The sequence below is a fragment of the Gopherus flavomarginatus genome, chromosome 2 (genome assembly GCF_025201925.1).
Source record: "Gopherus flavomarginatus isolate rGopFla2 chromosome 2, rGopFla2.mat.asm, whole genome shotgun sequence".
Taxonomy (NCBI): Eukaryota; Metazoa; Chordata; order Testudines; family Testudinidae; genus Gopherus; species Gopherus flavomarginatus.
This window is the reverse complement of record NC_066618.1, coordinates 84,988,144-85,010,559: the sequence shown is the minus strand read 5'-3', so window position 1 is coordinate 85,010,559 and position 22,416 is coordinate 84,988,144. Positions and strand designations below refer to the sequence as shown.

Genomic DNA, 22,416 nt, shown 5'->3' with positions numbered 1-22,416 from the left:
TCATGGACAGGGCTGGAGACCTAATGTAGATTACAAAAGTAACCATATTTAAAGCATAGCTGTGAAATATGGTTATGAACACTGGAGCTGGTTATAACACATTTCCTGGTTGTTTTCTGAGAGGCAGGCTAAAGTAAGGTTACAGATTGTGAAGGAAACATCGAGTTCTACATGATGGCCTTAATTCCACCTACTCATGAACAGGTGTGAATGGTGAGGAAGGAAGAAGTCAGGGTTCCTACCTCTTAACAGATGTACAGTTTCTTTGGGACAGTCTTCCCCCACCCCACAAAAATATATTGACTAGACAGAATGTTTGGAGATGGTTTAACATTTAAAAAGAGAGGCATACTTCTGAGCACTGAGAAATGTATGAGAGTGCATGATCTCTGATAATTACCACCAGCCTAAACATGAAGAATCTTAGGTTAATATTTAAAAAGCTTCATGAACTGTGGAGGAGTATTTGCACAAATGCAGATCCTCCTTACTGACAAACACAGAAGCAATATCAACCTGCCTGTAAATAATTCAAAAGGCCCAATTTTGCTAGCAATTCTTGTGTTTCAGTTTAGGTAAAGGCAGAATGGAATCAAACTGTTCTTCCTAAAGGGAGGTGCTAAAGAGAACAGAAAACAAAAGACACTGTTCTATCTATTTCAAAACAGGGCTCCTTGAAGGTTATATGGTTTAGAGTAGCGGTTCAAGAAACAGAGCCTAGATCTTGCTCAGCGACACCATGCTGGCTGTGAACTAATGCAGAAGGCCCCTTTGCCGCTTCCTAAGGCGCCGAGAAGGACATTCGCAAAGCCATCCAGCCCCAGTCCCGGCTGTGATCTCTTCACCTGAGCCCTGGCAGGAAGAGGCCAAGAACCACAGGAGCAATCAATGGGTTCGCGCCCCTCCAAATCTCCAGAGCCGCCGCCGCCAGGAGAGGAAGTGAAGGACAAACAAAACAAGACACTCAAATAGCGCAAAACCGGCTAGGAAACTCCCAGGGGGTTCACCCAGCACCGGGGTTGGGGGGATAATGCCCGTGATCCCCCTCCCCAATGCATCAGCAGTGATTGCAAATGAGGAGTAAGAGCCACAGGATCCTTTGCTTTTACTCACCAGATTGTCACTGCTGGGAGGGCAGCCGCGGGGGTTTCCCTTTGCGCCGCGCTGCTGTTGCTAGTGCCTGTGGGTTCCCCGCCGGGCGTGATGCCTGCAGCTGCCCATGGGCGGCGAGCCGGGGAGAAAGGCCGCTCGGCTTCCCCTTGGCCGCGGCGCTTCAGCCGCTTCCCGCTTTCAGGCTGCACACTGGGAAGGGCGGGGGGACGCTGGAGCAGGGGGACCGCAAGCACCTCCCTGCCCGCGATTACCCGCCCACAGCAACATCCAGGCAGCCGGCCGGCCCGCAGCGCACGTGGGAGAAGCCCCCGTGGGGCTGCTGCTGCTGGCGGGCAGTGTCCGCGGCGCGATCACTGGTCTCTGACGCCCTAGCCCGGCCGGGCTACGTGCTGGCGGGGCTCCTGCTGTCCTCCCCTCCCGGCCGCGTGCTGAGCCCCGCCGTCGCGCTGGGACTATGGACCGGGATCCTCTCCTCCGCCTGGGGCTTACAGCGCCTTGGGGCCGGGATCCCAAACGCAGCTGTGCCCGGCTGCGCTGAGCGGCTCGGGAGGGGGCGCTTCAGCAGGCGAAGGCACGGGCGGCGCAGGCTGCTTCTCTCGCCATCGCGCTCCACTCTCCGCCGGGCCCTGAGCGTGTTCCTCGGTCGCTGCCCGGCTTGCTCATCTCCCCCCGCCCACTAGCTCATCTCCCACTGGCGCTGCCGCCAGCGGCTGCTGCTGCGGGGGGTGGGGACTGTGTGCGGGGAGTATCCAGGCAACTGCTGCCAATACACAGCACACGCGGAGCGCTCTTGGAGGCAGGAAGTGACCTTCAAACTGTAGCGGAGACATCAGCGGGACAATCTGACTCCACTCATAACCTCTGTATAAGAGAATCAAAGTGGGAGGGGCTGGGAAGCCGTAGGGCAGCTGACCCATGCTGAGGGGTTTAAGATAGTTCCGTGAAAAGCGGGTTGTTTTAAAATAAACCTGAACAGGGCCGGCTTTAGGAAGTGCAGGGCCCAATTTGAACATTTTCGGTGGGGCCCTGGCAGGGATGACTTAAAAAAAAAGTGTAAAAAAAAAAGCATTTCATTTGTTCCATGTATTATTTACTTTCCATAACTATATAAATAATACAATTATATGTTATGTACACTGCATCATATATGCTGTTGATTGGTTATTAATGACTGCCGTTTCACATGTGTGGGTCTCCACCACGCCCTGCCGGTGTGCACGTGTGGGGCCCAGCTGCTCCCTGCCCCCCTCATTGAAGCAGGTGTGCAGGGTTACTGCCCTGGGAACTGCAGGGCAGCAGTGGACACGGGGCTGGTTGGAGGCAGGGCAGGGGCTGACTGGAGGTAGGGTCTGGCTGCAGGCACGACAAGGGGGTGGGGCTGGCTGGAGACAGGAGGGTGTGGGGTGGGCTGGCTTCAGGCAGGGCCACAGGGGGATGCAGCAGGTGTTGGGAGGGCTGGAGACAGACGAGTGTGGGACTGGCTGGCTTCAGGCAGGGAGGTGCAGCAGGGGTTGGCTGGAGACAGGGCAGGGGGTGCAGGGCTGAGTGTGGGCAGGGTGTGCAGGGCTGGTGCGGGCAGGAGTGTTGGGGGGCTGGCTGGCTTTGGGCAGGGCCACAGGGGTGTGTGGCAGGGGTTGGCTGGAGACAGGGCAGGGGGTTTGGCAGGGGCTGGCTGCAGGCAGGGGGCGGGTGGGGCTAGTGCAGGCAGGGCAGGGGGTGCAGCAGAGGCAGCTGGAGCCCCGGCCCTTTAAATAGCTGCCAAGCCTCCTGCTATCCCAGGGCTCTGGGGGCTATTTAAAGGGCCCGCGGCTCCCCTGCTTCTACCCCACCTCGGACCTTTTAAATAGCTGCGGGAGACCTGGGGAATGCATCGGGACGGTGGGGCTCCGGCGGCTATTTAAAGGACGGAGCCCCGGCCCTTTAAATAGCCCCTGGAGCCCCCCGCTATCCCAGGGCTCTGGGGGCTATTTAAAGGGCTCAGAACTCCAGCCAGGAGAGCGGGGCTGCAGGGTAGGGCTTGCCGCGCTCTGGCCGGAGCTCCAGCTGGGGCCGCAGGGCTTGCCGCGCTCTGGCCGGAGCTCCAGCCGGGGCTGCAGGGCAGCTTGCCGCACTCCAGCCGGAGCTCCAGCCAGGGCCATGGGGCAGCCGCGCTCCCAACAGCGCTTTGGTCAGGGGAGCGGGGCCATGGAAGACCCCGGAGCAGGCCTCAGCCGGGGTAAGTAAAAAAAATTAAAAAGGTGCCTAAGGCGCGGGGCCCAATTCCCGGGAATCGGCTGAATTGGCCTAAAGCCGGCCCTGCTCCCGAAGGGAGCATTTGTATCCAAAACAGTCTACAGGCCATTACCCTCTGATCCCACGGAGGGTTACCAAAAGAAACTACATCATCTACTCAAGAAACTCCCTGAAAAAGCACAAGAGCAAATCGGAACAGACACATCCCTAGAACCCTAAGCAGGGGTATTCTATCTGCTACCCAAGATCCATAAACCTGGAAATCCTGGACACTCCATCATCTCAGGCATTGGCACCCTACCAGAAGGATTGTCTGGCTATGTAGACTCCACCCTCAGGCCCTACGCTACCAGCACTCCTAGCTATCTTCGAGACACCACTGACTTCCTGAGAAAACTACAATCCATTAGTGATCTTCCTGAAAACATCATCCTAGCCACTATGGATATAGAAGCCCTCTACACCAATATTCCAAAGATGGACTACAAGCCACCAGGAACAGTATCCCTGATAATGTCACGGCAAACCTGGTGGCTGAACTTTGTAACTTTGTCCTCACTCATAACTTTCACATTTGGGGACAATGTGTACCTTCAAATCAGCGGCACTGCTATGGGTACCAGCAGTATGCCAACATTTTTATGGCTGACTTAGAACAATGCTTCCTCAGTTCTCGTCCCCTAATACCCCTACTCTACTTGCGCTACATTGATGACATCTTCATCATCGGGACCCATGGAAAAGAAGCCCTTGAGGAATTCCATCATGATTTCAACAATTTCCACCCCACCATCAACCTCAGCCTGGACCAGTCCACACAAGAGATCCAGTTCCTGGACACTACAGTACTAATAAATGATGGCCACATAAACAGCACCCTATGCCGGAAACCTACTGACCACTATACTTACCTACATGCCTCCAGCTTTCATCCAGACCACACCACTCGATCCATTGTCTACAGCCAAGCTCTATGATACAATCGCATTTGCTCCAACTCCTCAGACAGAGACAAACACCTACAAGATCTCTATCAAGCATTCTTACAACTACAATATCCACCTGCTGAAGTGAAGAAACAGATTGACAGAGCCAGAAGAGTACCCAGAAGTCACCTGCTACAGGACAGGCCCAACAAAGAAAGTAACAGAACGCCACGAGCCATCACACACAGCCCCCAACTAAAACCTCTCCAGCACATCATCTAGGATCTACAACCTATCCTGAAGGATGATCCATCACTTTCACAGATCTTGGGAGATAGGCCAGTCCTTGCTTACAGACAGTCCCCAAACCTGAAGCAAATACTCACCAGCAACCACACATCACGCAACAAAAACACTAACCCAGGAACCTATCCTTGCAACAAAGCCCGTTGCCAACTCTGTCCACATATCTATTCAGGGGATACCATCACAGGACCTAATCACATCAGCCACACTATCAAAGGCTCCTTCACCTACACATCTATCAATGTGATATATGCCATCATGTGCCAGCAATGCCCCTCTGCCATGTACATTGGCCAAACCAAACAGTCTCTGTGTAAAAGAATAAATGGACACAAATCAGATGTCAAGAATTATAACATTCAAAAACCAGTTGGAGAACACTTCAACCTCCCTGGCCATTCGATTACAGACCCAAAAGTCGCAATATTACAACAAAAAAACTTCAAAAACATACTCCAATGAGAGACTGCTGAACTGGAATTAATTTGCAAATTGGACACCATTCAATTAGATTTGAATAAAGACTGGGAGTGGATGGGCCATTACACAAAGTAAAACTATTTCCCCATGCTTATCTTTCTCCCCACTACAGTTCCTTATATCTCCTTGTCAAGTGCTGGAAATGGGCCATTTTCATTACTACTACAAACAGTTATTTTTCTCTCCTGCTGACAACAGCTCACCTTAACTGATACCTCTCCTTATAATGTGTATGTTAACACCCATTGTTTCATGTTCCCTCTGTGTGTGTGTGTGTGTGTGTGTGTGTGTGTGTGTGTGTGTGTGTGTGTGTGTGTGTGTGTGTGTGTGTGTGTGTGTGTGTGTGTGTGTGTGTGTGTGTGTGTGTGTGTGTGTGTGTATGTATATATATATATCTTCCTTCTGTATTTTCCACTACATGCATCTGATGAAGTGAGCTGTAGCCCACGAAAGCTTATGCTACAATAAATTTGTTAGTCTCTAAGGTGCCACAAGTACTACTTTTATCGTTGGGTCCATTTGTAAGACCCTGGAGGCTACTATCAATACAAAACGAAACAGAATAGTTTGTTCAAGGCCCCTCACTCACAAAAGGCACAATAGTAATCATAATTAAAAGTAACTGGACATTAAAAAATCTTTCAGTGTTAATAATCAATCTTATTATGTGAAAATACTCTTGAAACTTTTAAACTCGACAGTGCCCTTTTAAGGTGTTTATTCGGGGCGGAAAGAAATTGATTTGAAGGTGCTACAATGTGTTGGCATGATCTGAATAATATCTATACGCACGTCATCCCAAAGTTCCATCCAATTTGCAAAGATCTGCCTGCAGCACTGGGACCTATCCAGGGCTGGCTCTAGCCATTTTGCTGCCCCAAGCACGGCGGCACGCCACAGGGGGAGCTCTGCTGCTTGCCGGTCCCGTGGCTCCGGTGGACTTCCCGCAGGCGTCCCTGCGGAGGGTCCGCTGGTCCCGCAGACGTCCCTGTGGAGGGTCCGCTGGTCCTGCAGGCGTGCCTGCGGGTGCTCCACCGGAGCCACGGGACCAGCGGACCCTCCGCAGGGACGCCTGGGGGAGGTCCACCGGAGCCGCCCTCTCGGCAACCGGCAGAGCGCCCCCTGCGGCATGTCGTCCCAAGCACGCGCTTGGCACGCTGGGGCCTGGTGCCGGTCCTGGACTTATCCATCCAATCCTGCAAAGACTCACATGTATGCTTAACGGTCGGTGCTGTGAATAGTCCCATGGGTGACTACAACATGGGATTACTTGCAAGGTGTACAGATAAGCATGCACGTAAGTCCTTGAGGGATCTGGACCCTGAATGTATTAGCAGCACTGAAAAAACAGCTATTTGAGGTAGAGAGAGAGAGCCAAACAGAGAGCATAACAGGTAAAGGAGAGGAAACATTTGGCCTAGGACAGCAAAGACAAATCCCTATCACTAATGTCCATGCAGAGCACACAGGATTGTTTTAAAAGTTCTCATTCAAAAGATCCAAATAGAGGAAATAAATTTATTTTTCTCAGAAGGCCCTCAGATGATAGTGAGATGGCAGTCATGTGGTTTCAGATAATAATCTATGCTTTACAAACTTGATCTTTAGATCACTAAACCATCATGGGGTCTAATTCTGAATAAAACCAAGAGTACAAATACTACAGTATTCCAGCATTCTGATATAAAAACACCGTAGCAAATGTAAAACAGTTAACACTCCTGGATAGTATTGTAAATAAATGGCTAGTTGTACCACTGTCCTCTGCTGGAAGGGATCAGCGCTTCAGTTATTTATTATAGTGCTATTCTGCTAATGGAGATTATTATACTTTAGGCCAAATATTAAGAGCCTGTCCTTTGGAAGAAGGAAGAAAAGCTCTGAGTATTGTCCAACTACTACCATAAGGTTTAAATATGGAGATATGCCTATATCTCATAGAAAAATATACGGAGATATGTCTATATCTCATAGAACTGGAAGGGACCCTGAAAGGTCATTGAGTCCAGCACCCTGCCTTCACTAGCAGGACCAAGTACTGATTTTTGCCCCAGATCCCTAAGTGGCCCCCTCACAACCACTGAGCTATCTCCCTCCCCCCAACCTGAGTTTAGAATGACCCCAGTGTGCAGCATTGTGACAGTGACAACTGTGAAGTTTCTAGGCAGTCACAGATTTGTTACAGTATTATAGGAGTGTGTTAGGTGGTGGTAAAGCATGATGATGTTATTCCTATGCCATGCACTTGAGTAATCAGAAAAAATTGGATTCCAGAAGTGAGTTATTTTCTCACTGAGAGATAAATGGGTTGGCACAAATACAAAGTTCCTCTATTCCTAGTCTAATTTATTGACAAGTTTGTACAGTCCTTAAAATTAGATGAAACAAGCAAAGAGCAGTTTATAACTCAAGAAATGGAACATCACTTTCAGAGCTCAAGCAAAACAGTTCAAGTGCCCAACAACACTGTATCCCTGTGACTGCTGCCTTGCCTAGGACAATGCTTCTACTGCTGTGGTTCTCTCTTCCCTCTCCAAATCAGGGCTGCCCGGGGGGCGGCGGGTGGCAAGTGGGGCAATTTGCACACACAGGGGCCCCCATGAGAATATAGTATTCTATAGTATTGTAACTTTTTTTATGGAAGGGGCCTCCCAAATTGCTTTGCCCCAGGCCCCCTGAATCCTCTGGGCGGCCCTGCTCCAAATATATTAAGTCCTTTAGACTTAGGCTTTACCCTCTAGACAGTTGTTAAGTATCACTCAGAAGTATCACTCAGCAGGATTGGTCCTGCTTTGAGCACGGGGTTGGACTAGATGACCTCCTGAGGTCCCTTCAAACCCTGATATTCTATGATTCTATAAACCACTTCAAGCTTGGCGTTGATTTGTTTGCATCTATAGCTTAGATACAAACTTCCCCAAGAAGTAGAGAAAAGTGTTATATCTGGAGTGGTAGCTATAATGTTTAATAAAGAATTTGTATAGTGGTAAGGGTTAGAAGCCTCAGTCATGGACCAGGACCCCATTGTGCAGATGCTGTACAAACACAAAATAAAAATACATTTTTGAGCTAAATAATTAACACTCTAAGTAGAATTAAGATTGCATTCACATTTCCATTATAATCCCCTGCTTCCAGGTACTCATAGCTTATTGAAACATTAATTTTTCAGGCTAAAATGTTCTGGGCTTGCTCTCTGCCCAAAAATGATTTTTTGTTTATGTTTAATTTAAAAAAAAGTTTCAGTTGTTTTTGAGCAAGAGGAGAGTAATAAAAATAAAGAGACCCTCACCATTCTCTTATGAATAAATGCAACTATCTTTTATGCACAGCTCTAATGTGGAAACTGGGAGTGGGAAGCTGAAATTTGGAAGAAAAATCACATTTTTACTGAGAATAAGTGCCTTTGACCCTGCTGGTGAAAACTGGTTGTGATTTGGTTGAATACTGAGGGTTTGAAAAACACACTTTGTGCATGCACACTATATTCAGTATGACTGTTCAGCTAGTTTTACCAGTGTTATAAATGAAGGAAGTTGTGGAATCTCCATCTCTGGAGATATTTAAGAGTAGGTTAGATAAATGTCTATCAGGGATGGTCTAGACAGTATTTGGTCCTGCCATGAGGGCAGGGGACTGGACTCGATGATCTCTCGAGGTCCCTTCCAGTTCTAGAGTCTATGAGTCTATGAATACTGAGCAGCATAGCTGCATGTGTGGCTCACTTGGACCTTGCTTACACTGGAAACTTACATTCTGTTGGAATACATGTTAATTAACATGCTAAACAGCCAGTCCAAGACTTTAACTAGAGTTAACTATGACCAGCAGACAATTCTTGTCTACACTGAGTGCTAAGTCATGTTTAATATCCTGTTAGTTAATAGTTGTTTTAATAATCAGATTTTTTAACATAGAAGAGACAATACATGTGCAATGAAGGAGGTAGGGATGCTGCATAGCAAGGTACTAGGAAGCTCATGAATTTGACAGGATAGCAACTACAAAGTATATTATTGAGCCTCAGCTTTTCTATCTACCAAATAATGATAATAATCCTTAGTTACTTATTAGTTCATAGTGTTGTTGTAAGAATTAATCAGTTAATTATTATATAAAAGTTTAACAACATAAAATGCTATCTAAATATTAAGTAGTATTATTCTTAGTTTGGAGGTAAGCTTTACTATTCAAAAGGATAACAGCTGGAGGGCCCAATTGTCACCTCAAAGGCTGATCGGTAGCCACATTATCCTGACAAAGCCTGAAGCAACAGAAATAGGACTTTCTCACAAGCCCTTACAAAACATCTATTTCATGTTGGATGTGCTTAGAGGTGTAACACAGGTAGTCATATATTCCCTCCTATACTTACCATTACATCACCTCATTTGCATAGTCACTCTCATTCCTGTAACTAAATTGCAATGACTAGATATTTAAAGTGGAAAAGATGGCTTCCTGTTATTTCTCTACTTTCTCTCCCAGTCCTTCAATATGCTTTTCAGTCTCTCTTCCCTTCTTGCCTCACACTGTCTTCTCCTTGCTCTCTTTACCACACTCATTCATTCTAATTTTGTTTCCTTACTCATCCTTCTGACACAGACTCCTATATTCCCGCTAATAATATCCAATCTTCTCTAGCGTATTTTTCAATGTCCAACATTGACTTTTTCTGCACATTCCTCATCCTTTGTTTGTAGTGTGATTTCTTTTACGGACTCTTTAAAATAATCACAGAACACAATATTCCTTTAACAACAGCATTCAAGACCAATTGTAGAATTCTCTGTTGTAGTTTGCCAACTGCAGATTCAGAAAGATCAAGGTGTTGTTTAGATATTAAACCTCATGGTTTTAATCCCAGAGATCTGGTGAACCAACAAGCTAAAGATCTCCTAGAACTACAAACAGAAGACCCTGTCAAGATCAGTTTACTTTCTCAGGAGAAAACATGTACTGTACTTGGAAGCAAGTTAAATGTGCAAGTTAAAAATAAATCCTCCTTGATATAAGGTAGCAGTGGATTGGAATATATTTCAGTGAAACCACAAATATATTCACCCATTACATAGACAACCTAAACATGGACTTAGAGGATGGTGAAACATATACTTCACTCAATCAGGAAGACATAGAAGGAACACAGGCCAATAAGTGACCAAATGGATATCAGAACAGACTCTCAAAACACCACACCATCTGAAGAATTAAGTTTGAGGCAGTCTCCTATAGTCATAAGAAAGCCTCGCATTTTCTCCAGCATCAACCCCACTTGCAAAGCATACATGAAACTTTGTAGAACATGGAAGCATGGATAAACAACCCTCCCAAACTCAGAGGAAAATACCTTAGTTCCCAAACAAGTTAATAGTAAACAATTAAAAAGTTGTTAAATTATATATATGACGAGTAAGACTGTGAGTTTGTCATGGAGGTCACGGAATCTGAAGTCTAACAAACTCAAGTTCTGACAGAGTGCAGGAGGGAGCACATCTCACTTCTGAGTATCTTCTACCTGCCTGCGACTGTGAGCAGAAGTGCCTCACCTGATCCCAACTGTCACAGTAATACATGTCTCTCTAGTATCCAGGGACCAACATGGCTACACCACCATTCCATTGCATACAGTAATACATAATAAAAGCAGTACTTCAAATTGCACTCAGAAGCAGATGGGAAGCCAAAGCAGTACACAGAATACACATGTAATGTGTTTTTGCCAGCCCAGTCTACTAAGCAGATAGGGCATTGCTTTTTGCAGTAGCTGAAGCTTCCATGTGGTGTTCATGGGAAGCCCAGTCTAAAGCAAATTGCACTAGCGCAGCCAGGAAATAACAAAGATATTTGCAGCGAAATTTGCATTAGCCAAGAAATTCATAAACCCTTAGCTAAAAGCAGTTGGGGGGAAAATGTTATGAGCCAATATAGCTACTTGTATCTTAATTTATTCATATTGTAAGGCTTTCTTATGAAGAGATTTGTTTTGCAAGACTGAATCTGTGGCTTGTCTGATATGATTTGCTTTCTAAGAGGTGGATTTGCTCTTATAATTAAAGTCTCCATTTAAAAATATTTACTTTAATAAAATTAAAGATGACAAAAACAAAATTTCCATTTGTTTGTTTTGATTTACAGTACTTTGTACTGCTATAGTAACTTCCATGGGAGGCTCTCAAATTCTTTACATACATTAATGTTCACAACAGTCCAGATGACACAGGCACTGTTTCCCGATTTTGTAATTATTTACTATTATTTACTAAATGCTGGCAATATTGGATTTGGCACTGTCCAATACACAAAAATAAAGACAATCCTTGTCCTAAACTTATTATCTAACACATATATGACAGGACACTCTGGGAGAATCACAAGAGGGAGTAACTTAGTTATTTGTGTTTAGTTTTTGTCATTTACAGCTGGGGAAACTAAGGCAGAGAGAGGAAAGTTACTTTTCTAATGTCACACATAAAGTCACTGTCAAATCAAGGAATGAAACCCAGTTCTGTGCTTTAACCATTAGACCATGCTTTCTCTTTTACACTATATCTGCTATCCTTAAGAGTCCTAGGAATCAAATATGCATTAATTATAAAACCTAAATTAATCTCTCAAGGCCCACTTTTTCTATGCTGACTACAAGAAACTACCTGACATCTATTTATTCATTTTACTTATACTGTGAGTTAAATACTCATTTATGTGAAAGAAAGAAGACAAGGGAAATCCATTCTGCTTGTGTTTAACTTCAGCTATTGGAGTAGAACACAGATGTCTCTGTAGGGGCTGGGAGAAAGTGCTGTGCAACAGAGCAAGAATTCGAACATTAAAAAAAGTGAACAAGCATTTAATGTTTTACTCTGTATGTACAAATAATTTTCTGTTTATAATTTAGTCAAATCTAAAGAGATTTGCTTGAGGATAGATAAATCTCTTTTCCATCTTCAGCTGTCTCCTCCTGGCAAATTTCAAGACCCTATTCCAAATCCCTGAAGCCTTGAACTGTTAAAAATATAATTTATTTTGTTACAAAGCTAAAACTACCTATTTTTCATTGACCTTTGTCATAAACAGATAGCTAAGGGTTAATGTTCTTTTACCTGTAAAGGGTTAACACAGGGAACCAAACACCTGACCAGAGGACCAATCAGGAAACAAGACTTTTTCAAATCTGGGTGGAGGGAAGTTTTGGGTGTGAGTCCTTTGTCTTGGGTCTGTGCCATCTCAGCTCTGAGAGTGATCTTTCTATCTCCTGGCTTTTTAATCTTCTGTTTCCAAGTTGTAAGTACAAGGATAGTACAGTAATAGGTTTATATTGTTTTTTTTTGTATTTACATGTGTGTAGTTGCTGAAGTGTATTCTTTTTGGATAAGGCTGTTTATTCATTTTTCTTTTAAGCAATTGACCCTGTATATTGTCACCTTGATACAGAGATCCTTTTATGTCCTTTTTTCATTCTTTTTATATAAAGCTTTCTTTTTAAGACCTGTTTTGAGTGTTTTTCACTGGTTAAGGCTAAGAAACGAAGGGAGGGGGGAAAATCTCTTTGTGTTAAATTTACTAAGACTGACTTTGCATACCCTCTGGGTGAGGGGGGAGAGAGGTTAGATCTCTCGGTACTTGTGTTTCAAGGACTTGAAGCAGGGAGGGTGGAATCCCTTTGTTTAGATTCACGGAGCTTGAATCTGTATATCTCTCCAGGAACCCAGGGAGGGAACACCTGGAGGGGAAGAGGGAGAAGGGAAGTGGGTTATTTCCCTTTGTGGTGAGACTCAAGGAATCTGGGTCTTGGGGACCCCTGGGAAGGTTTTGGGGAGACCACAATGAGCTAGGCACTGTATAATTCCTGGCTGGTGGCAGCAATTACCAGGTCCAAGCTGGTAACTAAGCTTGGAGGTTTTCATGCTAACTCCCATATTTTGGACGCTAAGGTCCAGATCTGGGAAGAAATGTTATGACAACCTTAAAAATGGCTGAACTCTATTGGACCTAACTTTCCCAGCAAACTGAACTTGAAGCAGACACTAAACACAAAAAATGTCAGCCTAAACTGACAAAGCTACAAGCACATGAAAACAGTAAATTGTAATGTAAAGTGTTAGACAGTCCAGATACATGGGTCGGTGCTACACAGAAAAATATATAAACTGTTTTAAATACTAATAACCTTTAGATACACAATGCTTTGCATTGAAAGATCTCAAAGCATTTTACAAATGTTAATGTAACCTTCAACAGGCCTGGGAGATGGCTAATGATGAGCCTTTTTGCAGAGAGGAGGTTACTGGGGAACGGGAAAGTTTAGTGTTATACCCACCATCACATACAGGGCTTGTGAACTTGTTTCTAATCACACATTAACATGGGTTAACTACTATGAATGTTACATGTCTGTGGGTGCTATATTTCCAGTTATGTGAATTAAAGCAAGGTTGGAGAGTACAAAGTAGACAAGCCTCAGAGCCAGGCAGAGAAACCAGGAGCCCCAACTCCCTGCTCTAACCACCAGCTCTTGTAGCCTCCTCATTTGGCTCTGTCCTGTCCTGCCCTGCAGTGGCAGGCATGGGTGCTGGAACTAGGTGCATAGCTGGGGATACCACTCCACTCCATCTCCTGGCTTGAAGCAGTTTCCATTATCTGCAGGGTTACAGTTTATTCAAATTAAGCCTGAATAAAGGCTTGGGTCATTACAAAAACCTAAGTTTATTTTCCCCCCAATACTAATTTCTCCCTGCTGTTGTTCACACCTCGTCAACTGTCTGTAATAGGCCACTCTCTTACCACTTCAAAAGTTATTTTTCCTCCTTTGATAGCCTGCTGTTAAAGGATTTAGCTCCTTAGACTAACCTTACACTTGGTAAAGCAATCCCCATCCTTTTATGTATTTACACTTGCTCCTGGATTTTTCACTCCATGCAGCTAATGAAGTGGGTTCTAGTCCACGAAGGCTTATGCCCAATTAAACGTGCTAGTCTCTGAGGTGCCACAAGGACTCCTCGTTTAGTTCAGTGACTCTCAGCCCCTGGCCAGCACCCAAAGCCCGTGGGTGCCCTGGCAGGAGAAGGAACAAACCACGGCAAACCCAGGAGCAGGCAGGGCCCGGGGACGGAAACACCAGAGCGCAGCACACAGTTGCCCAAACCCAAGGAAACAGCAGCCGTAACCACCCAGCAGGGCCAAGAGCGCGTGGAAACCCCGCCTCTTTATACGTCCGCATTTGCGTGGCAACCGTGGCTCCGTTCTGTTTCCGGCGTCCGACGCTGTATCTTAGATACGGGGGCGGGGCTGGCTCGGACCACACGAGGTTGAGGGGGTGTCGCTTTGCAAGTGGCTCGGGGTCTCCGGCTGCCGGACTCGTTCTCTCCCCTGGGGCCGGCCGCGGCCGCGGTGCGTTTCCTGGCGGTAGCGTCTGTCGTTCCGGCGCCCCGGGCACGCTCCTCCCGAGCGGCTCCCCCGGCCAGCCGCGGTGGAGCGGCCCCTGGGTGGGGGCGGGGCTCGAGGATTTCGGTTGATGGCGGCAGCGCAGCGGGGTCTCGTTACTTCTCCGCGGCGGCCGCGGGCGGGTTCCTGCCTCTTCCCCGGCGTCAGGTACCCGCCGGACGGGCTGTCGCGGCGGGCTCGGGCCCGGCAGGGAAGGGGGCGCGCGCCGCGGGAGGCAGCAGGGGTCGGTCTGACTCTCCTCTCCCCGCCCGAGGGTCTCCGCTTTGGGCGCCGAGCCCGGCACGCGCGAGCCACCCAGGCAGGACAGTTCCCGGCAGCGCGGCTGCAGGGGCTCAGATGGGGCCCGGGTGAAATGTCCCGAGCGACAGGGCTGCCACTGCCAGCCCCGGGGCCCTCCAGCAGCCTGTGCGGGGCTCTGGGCTCGGCCGCCCATCAGTGAATGGTCGAGTCGGGCTAAGCAGGGAGAGGGCTCGGAGCAAATACATTAAAGTCAGTGGGATTGATGGGCTGTTTAATAGTCTGAGATCAGTTACTATTGAATACGTACAGTATGGTGGCACCCAAAGACCCGGGTTAGTGTTAGGGTCCTGGCTGATTATCCCTGCCACCAACAGTTTACATGTGAACCCACTGACGAGGGAAAGGGGGGAATGCAATACACAAGCCAATGAGTCTGGTAAAGAATTGGAACAGCTTTGTTAGTTGCATGTATTGGAAACTTTAAAAAAGAAACTAATTTCAGTTTTCCCTAACAATCCCTATGGAACCTCGCTCCTGGATCTCAGCCCACCAGCATGAGACTGGGGAATCTCCTTTGCCTGGTAAGGACTTTAAAGTCTTGAGTGTAGTCCGGGCCCCCTGGGGGTCTGCCAAATAGGGCTAGCTTTAGACTCGCTGGGGCCCAGGGCAGAAAGCCAATGTCCTACTGCCTGGGTCTAAAGCCCAGGGCCCTGAATCTTGTCACTTGGGGTTGAAGCTGAAGCCTGAGCAATGTAGCTTTGCGGGGCACCCTGTAGTGTGTGGCCCCAGGCAACTGCCCCGTTTGCTACCCCCTAACATTGGCCCTGGCTTTTGTATGCAGAAAAACAGTTGTTGTGGCACAGGTGGGCTGTGGAGTTTTTATAGCATGTTGAGGGGGCCTCAGAAAGTCTACACCCGGGATTCTCAACCTTCTTCTATGAGCCCCAGAGCTTTTCTGACCAGCATGTGCTGCCCCTGTGGGGTATGAATCCTGCCCTCCAGATGTTCCACTTGGTCATTTTTAACTGTTGCCAGAGAAGAAGTTCCTTCACAGGAGCAGAGTCAGGATGGCTGCAAGTCCAGCCCTTCTGGATGCAAGTTCATCTCCTTAGGTATCTTAGTGTCCTAATCCTACCTTCCAGTCAGATCTGTTCTGGTTCTAAATCTGTTATTTTGGGCGTTTCTGCATGCTTTTCTTCCTGTTCTCCTTGCTGCTTTAACAGAGATAATTTTGATGCCAAGCTGAAAGGGTACCACAAATCCTACAGTGCCATTCTTCAGACATTTCTTTAATTCTGTATGGGCAATTTGTTTGACTGCTTGATGTGGCCTCTTGTATCAAGGCCAATACATGTGCCCCAGAGTTGGCACTGTTGAAGCAACAATTTCTGGCCCTGATGGTGCCCCTCCCCATTTATGTTAGAGGCTATGATACAGCTGCTCTTTGGTTTCAGATGAGGCAGAACATGCATCTCTTGCCAACTACACCTTTATTACTGAGGAATACTAGTATTGATTCCACAGACGAGGATTCTAATTTTGGCCAGTTTTTCTGCAGAAGCTGTTGAAGAAAAACAGATCTTCAGCTAGCCCAATAATCTACAAAGGCCTTAGAGTTACCTGGGCCAGGAACCTTTCACCAGTAGCATTACTGTATCCTTGCACCTTATTTTGGACCATCTGGTTAAGATGTGGCAGATCCCTCACACAACTTCTTCATTCTCTCAGATGGTTGAGGAAAAAATATTTTCCCTGAAGATGCTGCTGGCTATGTCTCCCACTCTGCTCATGAGAGCTTCTTGCTAGAGAGAAGACCTACCACTTTTATAGTACTGGGATGGGAATGGGGGCAAAATCATGAGCTGCAGAACTGGGATTCTTCTTTGTTGCTTTGTGGCTACAACCTTTGAAGCTGTGGACCCCAATGACTTCATGGCAAGGGTCAATTAGACCTTTGGAGAAAAAGTCCTACATCCTGGTCAGTTGTGTTCCTGAACAGAACCTTAGGAGCTTAAGAATCTTATGCATGAGGCTGCTGATCTGGAATGGGAAACCTGTGTAGCCTCCTTTGATGTAGGTTATATGAGGTGAGAGCCAGTGCCTCTGATACATACCTATAGGTCTGTTTGACTGCACTTTCATGCAAAGTCTGATTCTTGTAAATATCTCGCCCCTTATATTGTAGGATATTAATGTGATCTGATGAAAGCTCCTTTTGAAATACTGAATTCCTGTGAGCTTAAGATTCTTACATGGAAAGTCTTTTTTTTTTTTCCTGGTGGCAGGAATTTCAGCTTATAAAGTGAGTGAATTTTAGGCCCTAATGGCTCAACCACTGTATTTAAAGTTGTATTTGTCCTAAGGGTAATAACTTTAATAAGCTATCATCCTTCCACTGTTCTTGTGCTTGCAGCTCCTTTTCCAGGACCTTGAAGTCAGGTGGTCTTCGGGGCAGACTAAAGCACTTAAAAGAAAGTTAGGTGGATTTTTCTAGTAATTACCAGGAGGATGTCTAAATTGTGTCTGAGGGCATATTTTTTATCATGACATAGCTGGCCTGAAACAGGAAGACATCAGGGTTCAGTTGATGAGAGAAAAGGCTGTCACCACTGTGATGTGATGTCCTAAACAATCTCCCTTCTAACAACTGCAAAGCAGCTTCCCCTATATGTTTCTTCTCTCTGTGCATGCACATAATATTGCTGCTTACATTCTGTGTCCAGGAGGGAATCCCATTTTGGAATTGATTCTCCAGAGTTTGTTTCCCAAGTAGAGGAGGGCAAAATCTCCCGTCACAAAGAAGTTTTTATTTTGGGATGTCCCTCACTTGAAGTTGGCCTAAGTGTGTGTCTCCCCTCCCCCTCCCCCCCATTTATGGTTTACCTTTCCTACACAGGGTAGGTCTTTGGGATTTTTTTAAAGCAGTATTATACTCCTCTTCTAAGAAACAAAATAAATCCCCGTTGTAGAGCTGATACTTTCATAGTCTCAGACGGTGGAAATGTAAGGCCAGGGAATGAGAATCTTCTCAGAAAGCTGTTTTCAGAGAAGCAGAATTACAAATCAGTATTTTCCCTTCATATGTTATAGTTATGATATTTCACTACCAGTTCTGTTTGAAATTCAAAGTAAAGGCTCACTCAGACCAAGGAAAAAATAGCTCCTATTATTTATGTGCTCAGATACAGAAAATAAATACACATTAAAAAAGTCTGCTTTGCTTCTTACTAAACATGGTGAACCACTTACATTCTTTCTGATGTACAAATGAGACTACATTTAGGATGACTAATAAATGGTAAATTTTTCTTTGGAAGTGACAATACTGTATTATCTAGATTTCTAAGTTGGAAAATGATAGAACTGATGGGGAAAAATAGAATTTAGTTTATGTGGAATTGCCTTGAGTCTCAAAACACAGAACCAGTTCAGTTAGTAAATGTAACTTCCCATTATCTTTGTCTACACTAGGGAATTTCAAGATATTCCTGCTCATTAGTGCTGCCACTGGTTTTTAGCTGGTTTAACTGATGTGATAAAAACATTGGAAGCTACTGGGGTCTCTGTCTCCATTAGGGCTAGTGCCCGGGTAGATGAACTGGTAGTAGTAGTACCAAAATTCCCTAGTAATGTCATGGCCATAGAGTACTTGTACGACGGGGTTTTGTAGATTAAGTTTTGTTTAGAATTTGCAGTTTGGAGTTTAATATTGTGACTCTTATATGTGTAAAATGTTGATTAGACTTTCTTGTGGGAGGTCTTGTTTATAAACTTTCTGTAAGGTCAGTCATCACCGCTAATCACATGAATGGTACCTTTTTGTATTAAATGCCATATCTTAAGAATTAAGAAAATAATTACATGTTTACATTTAAGAAATTTTTGATTTTTTCTTTCAAGGTGGTGTTTGTTAGTGATGAAAACAAGCCATTTCTTAATTTGTTGGATGTAAAGCGTCTTAAACATGGAAAACTTTATTTTATATGAAGAGATTGGAAGAGGAAGCAAGACAGTTGTTTATAAAGGAAGAAGAAAAGGCACTATTAATTTTGTTGCTATTCTTTGCACTGATAAATGCAAAAGAGCAGAAATAACCAACTGGGTAAGAATAATGTTTATTACTATTTCTGTAGGGAAATGTAGATAGAAATTTTCCAGTAGCACAAATACAGACAAAAAGAATACCAGGTACTACTTCACATACAATAAATTTCACAATTTATAGTTGTTTGCACTGTTATTGTAGCCTTGTTGGTCAAGCAAGTGAGATAATGGACCAATGTCTGTTTGTGGAAGGTAGAAGCTTTCTAGCTAGACAGTGCTCTTCTTCGGGTCTGTGGAGCTTAGGGTGACCAGATGTCCTGATTTTATGGGGACAGTTTTTTGATATTTGGTGCTTTGTCTTATGTAGGCACCTATTACCCCTCACCTCCATCCTGATTTTTTTTCACACTTGCTGTCTGGTCACCCTACTGGAGCTCAAAAGCATGTACATCCCACCAACAGAAGTTGGTCCAATAAAAGATTACCTCACCTACCTTGTTTGTGTCAATTTATAGTGATGTTTTAAGCTTTTAGATTCCAAATTCCCTTGTCTTAAATGGATTTTCTTTGTAGATGTGAAGTCATGGATTCCTCCTAAAGCCCCTTCCTTATTTTCAGTCTTTTTTTAGCACAGATGTAAACACATCTGCTCATAAGAGGTTAACTTTGTGCTGGTCATAGAAGCTGTCATAAATGTAGTGATTGGTTTTACTTTGTTACTGCAATGTTCACTGGGAAAATGCAAGTCAATTGAAGTACCAGCCTCCTCCTGTCCCATACGTACATTTCTTAGGTACTTTTTCTTATTGTTGCAATAATCAGCACTTACTGAGTCACTAGGAAGCTATATCCTTGGTTAAAGATCACTGTTTCTCAAATTGGGGTTGTCGCTTGTGTAGGGAAAGCCCCTGACGGGATAGGACGGTTTGTTTACCTGCCCCGTCGCAGCTCCCACTGGCTGCGGTTTGCTGCTCCAGGCCAATGGGAGTTGCTGGAAACAGCGCAGGCCGAGGGACTTACTGGCCGCAGCTTCCAGCAGCCCCCTGCAGCGGTGAAGTGTGGCCAGTGGGAGCCACGATCGGCCAGACCTGCAGACAGGGCAGGTAAACAAACCGTCCCATCCCGTCAGGGGCTTTCTCTACACAGTTTCAGAAACACTGTTAAAGATGCTCAGAATATTTTGTTACTTTTTGTATTGAGCATATCCAGCAATTCTACCAGAAACTACACTAGTCATTGCACATTTAGGCTTTTTTTTTTTTTTTTTTTTTTTTTTTTTTTTTTTTTTTTTTTTTTTTTTTTTTTTGAAAGAATGTCGAATCTTCTGCCACTTTTCCTCCTCTCCCTTAAAGCTGTGAAATACACTTTATTGGCATTAACCCAACTTTCAACATAAATGTAGCTCCTGGGCACCTCTCAAAGATATTTGGTTGGCCAGAGGGGATTATTCAAGAATGATGGAAAACTCTCCTTCTCCAGGACTCACTGTACCTGCTTCTTTCACACTTCCATCTCTCACTGGCCCAGAAACTAGGGATGTAACTTTGACCCTGAACTCTGATCTACAACATAGGAGTGTTTTCTTCTGTCACTAGATAGCTGTGGTGGCCATCTTTATTAAACTGTTGAACTAGTATGAGGAAAATTGACTGTACTTTTGAACACAGGGAAGTTGGGGGAGGCCTGTGCCAAAAGGTATCTTCCCTCTATATTTTTGATTGTATGATTTGAGTAGGAGTGTGACCTCTTAAAAATTTGGTGGCATTTGTAAAGCTAGCAATATAGGGAGAAAGGAATCTAGAATTACTTTGTATTGCATTTTTCCCCACCTGAAACACTAATATCTGAATGCAGCTCTCCAGATAAAATATACAAATATTCTGTTACAGGTTCGTCTTACACATGAAATTAGACATAAGAACATAGTAACCTTTCATGAATGGTATGAAACAAGCAACCATCTCTGGCTGGTAGTGGAGTTATGCACAGGTAAGAGATGCTAACTAAGTAAAATATGTGCAATGGGAATTTTACATCATAAATTTATAACAGAAATTTTTTTATCCAAAATGTAAAATGTAACTATTTCCTGACAATCTATTTAAAACATAAATGAAAGATCAGAAACTTTAGTAGAAAGTTAGCATATAGAAATAATTTAAAACTGGATTCCTAGAAAAATGCCTCAAGTCGTATTTTTTCACTTCAATATGTGTTTTAAGAGTTAATTGATATGAAATAATATAATTGGATTGAAACTGCTTGGTAGGTGATGCTACTGCTGTAACTTGCAGATCAACATTATGAATTCTTGAAGTGGGTGAACAAATACAAGCTGTTCAAGGAAAGGTTAGGATTCTATCTGCTTTTTTGTACTTTCCTAAATATTTTATGCAAAATTAAAAGATAGAAAATATGCCAATAAACCTAAAACATAAATTTGACCAGATGGAAGATATTGCTTCATTTTCCTTTTCCTAAATCTAAAGGGGAGTCTGCAGGATGGTGTTAGATGAATTAAGCCGTCTCTTCCAGTTGCCTTGAAACATCCTCTCTTTTATGTTAAGACACTAATTTGGGAGCTGAGGGAACCCGAGGACTGCCCTATGCTTTTTGAACTGGGTGATTCTTTGATCTGTACTAGGTTATCTCCATGTTATCAAAAAAAGCTTTATGGAAGGGCTTTATCCAGTTGTTATGACTTGTATGTTTTGAATTCTAGGATAGCATTATTTCCGATGTTTGAGAAAAATAAGTGGGCAAGATACTGAGGTCAGACTTTGAAATTTGGATGCCTAAAGTTGGCTTCCTAGTTAGGACCCTAAATAAAATAAACTTTCTGTCCCTGAAGTGCTATAAAGCTACAAATGCCACTGAAAATGGGAGCTGCAGATTCTCAGCACCTCTGACAAAACCAGGCCACTTTTAATCAAGTGTATGATTATGGAATGGGGTGACTAACTTTATACACCTAAGTTTGAAAACTTTGGCATATTTTTCTAGTCTAGTTTGTTGGCAAATATGTTAACCCTTGAACAGACAGCCTTTTGTTAAATATAAAGAGTATTAATGATTTCTTACCTAGCAATCTACTCAGTTTCTACTAAGGCTTACCATATTTTTAAGTAGAACAAGCTTAGGTCCTTCATTAAATTTGTGCAGATTAGAAAATTGCTTTTGAAGTGTGGAAAATGGATTTCATTTTGAATATCCAACATCTCTCTTGTAACAACATGACTAAGTATTTTTTTTTTCTTGATCAGATCCAGTATAAATTTTGTTGTGCCTCTTCCCCTCCCCTGCCCCCAATATTTTTCTCTGCATTTTCGGCCCTATCGAGTTGGACTATTTTATATGCAGTCTTCTAAAATAGATTAAGTGGTTAAAACAAAACTTTAAAACAGGAGCGTAAGAATTTGGTACTGTGACTTAATGAGTTTCTGGGGTTACTGAGTTGTTTTGAAGGACTGTATCAATTATTAAAAGAGAACAAAACAAATTTATAAAGGAAATCACTGTAAGATTCAGGAATCTAGGCAATAATACAGAGAGAGTTCTCATACTCTTCCTTTTATCATCTGGAGGAAATGGTTGAGCAGATATTGACTACTGTTGATCAACATCCAGATAC

At 44.3% G+C, this 22,416-nt stretch overlaps 1 protein-coding gene across 9 annotated transcripts in view; it reads left to right on the top strand.

Annotated features, from left to right (window-relative positions):
- Positions 1 to 14,473: 14,473 nt before the first annotated feature.
- Positions 14,474 to 22,416, top strand: part of ULK4 (unc-51 like kinase 4) — a 440,534-nt gene continuing 432,591 nt past the window's right edge. For 5 of the 9 annotated variants that reach the window (XR_007772329.1, XM_050937890.1, XM_050937889.1 and 2 more), the window contains exons 1-3: positions 14,475 to 14,648; positions 18,642 to 18,843; positions 20,675 to 20,774. Coding sequence is in view for 8 of the 9 variants with exons in the window: in XM_050937890.1 (XP_050793847.1) it covers positions 18,706 to 18,843; positions 20,675 to 20,774 (238 nt within the window). In the remaining variant the exon portion in view is untranslated. Of the gene's footprint in view, positions 14,649 to 14,828; positions 15,323 to 15,776; positions 15,854 to 16,748; positions 16,829 to 18,641; positions 18,844 to 20,674; positions 20,775 to 22,416 lie in introns of those variants that run through there. The other 4 variants (XM_050937891.1, XM_050937884.1, XM_050937887.1 and 1 more) reach the window with 4 other exon arrangements.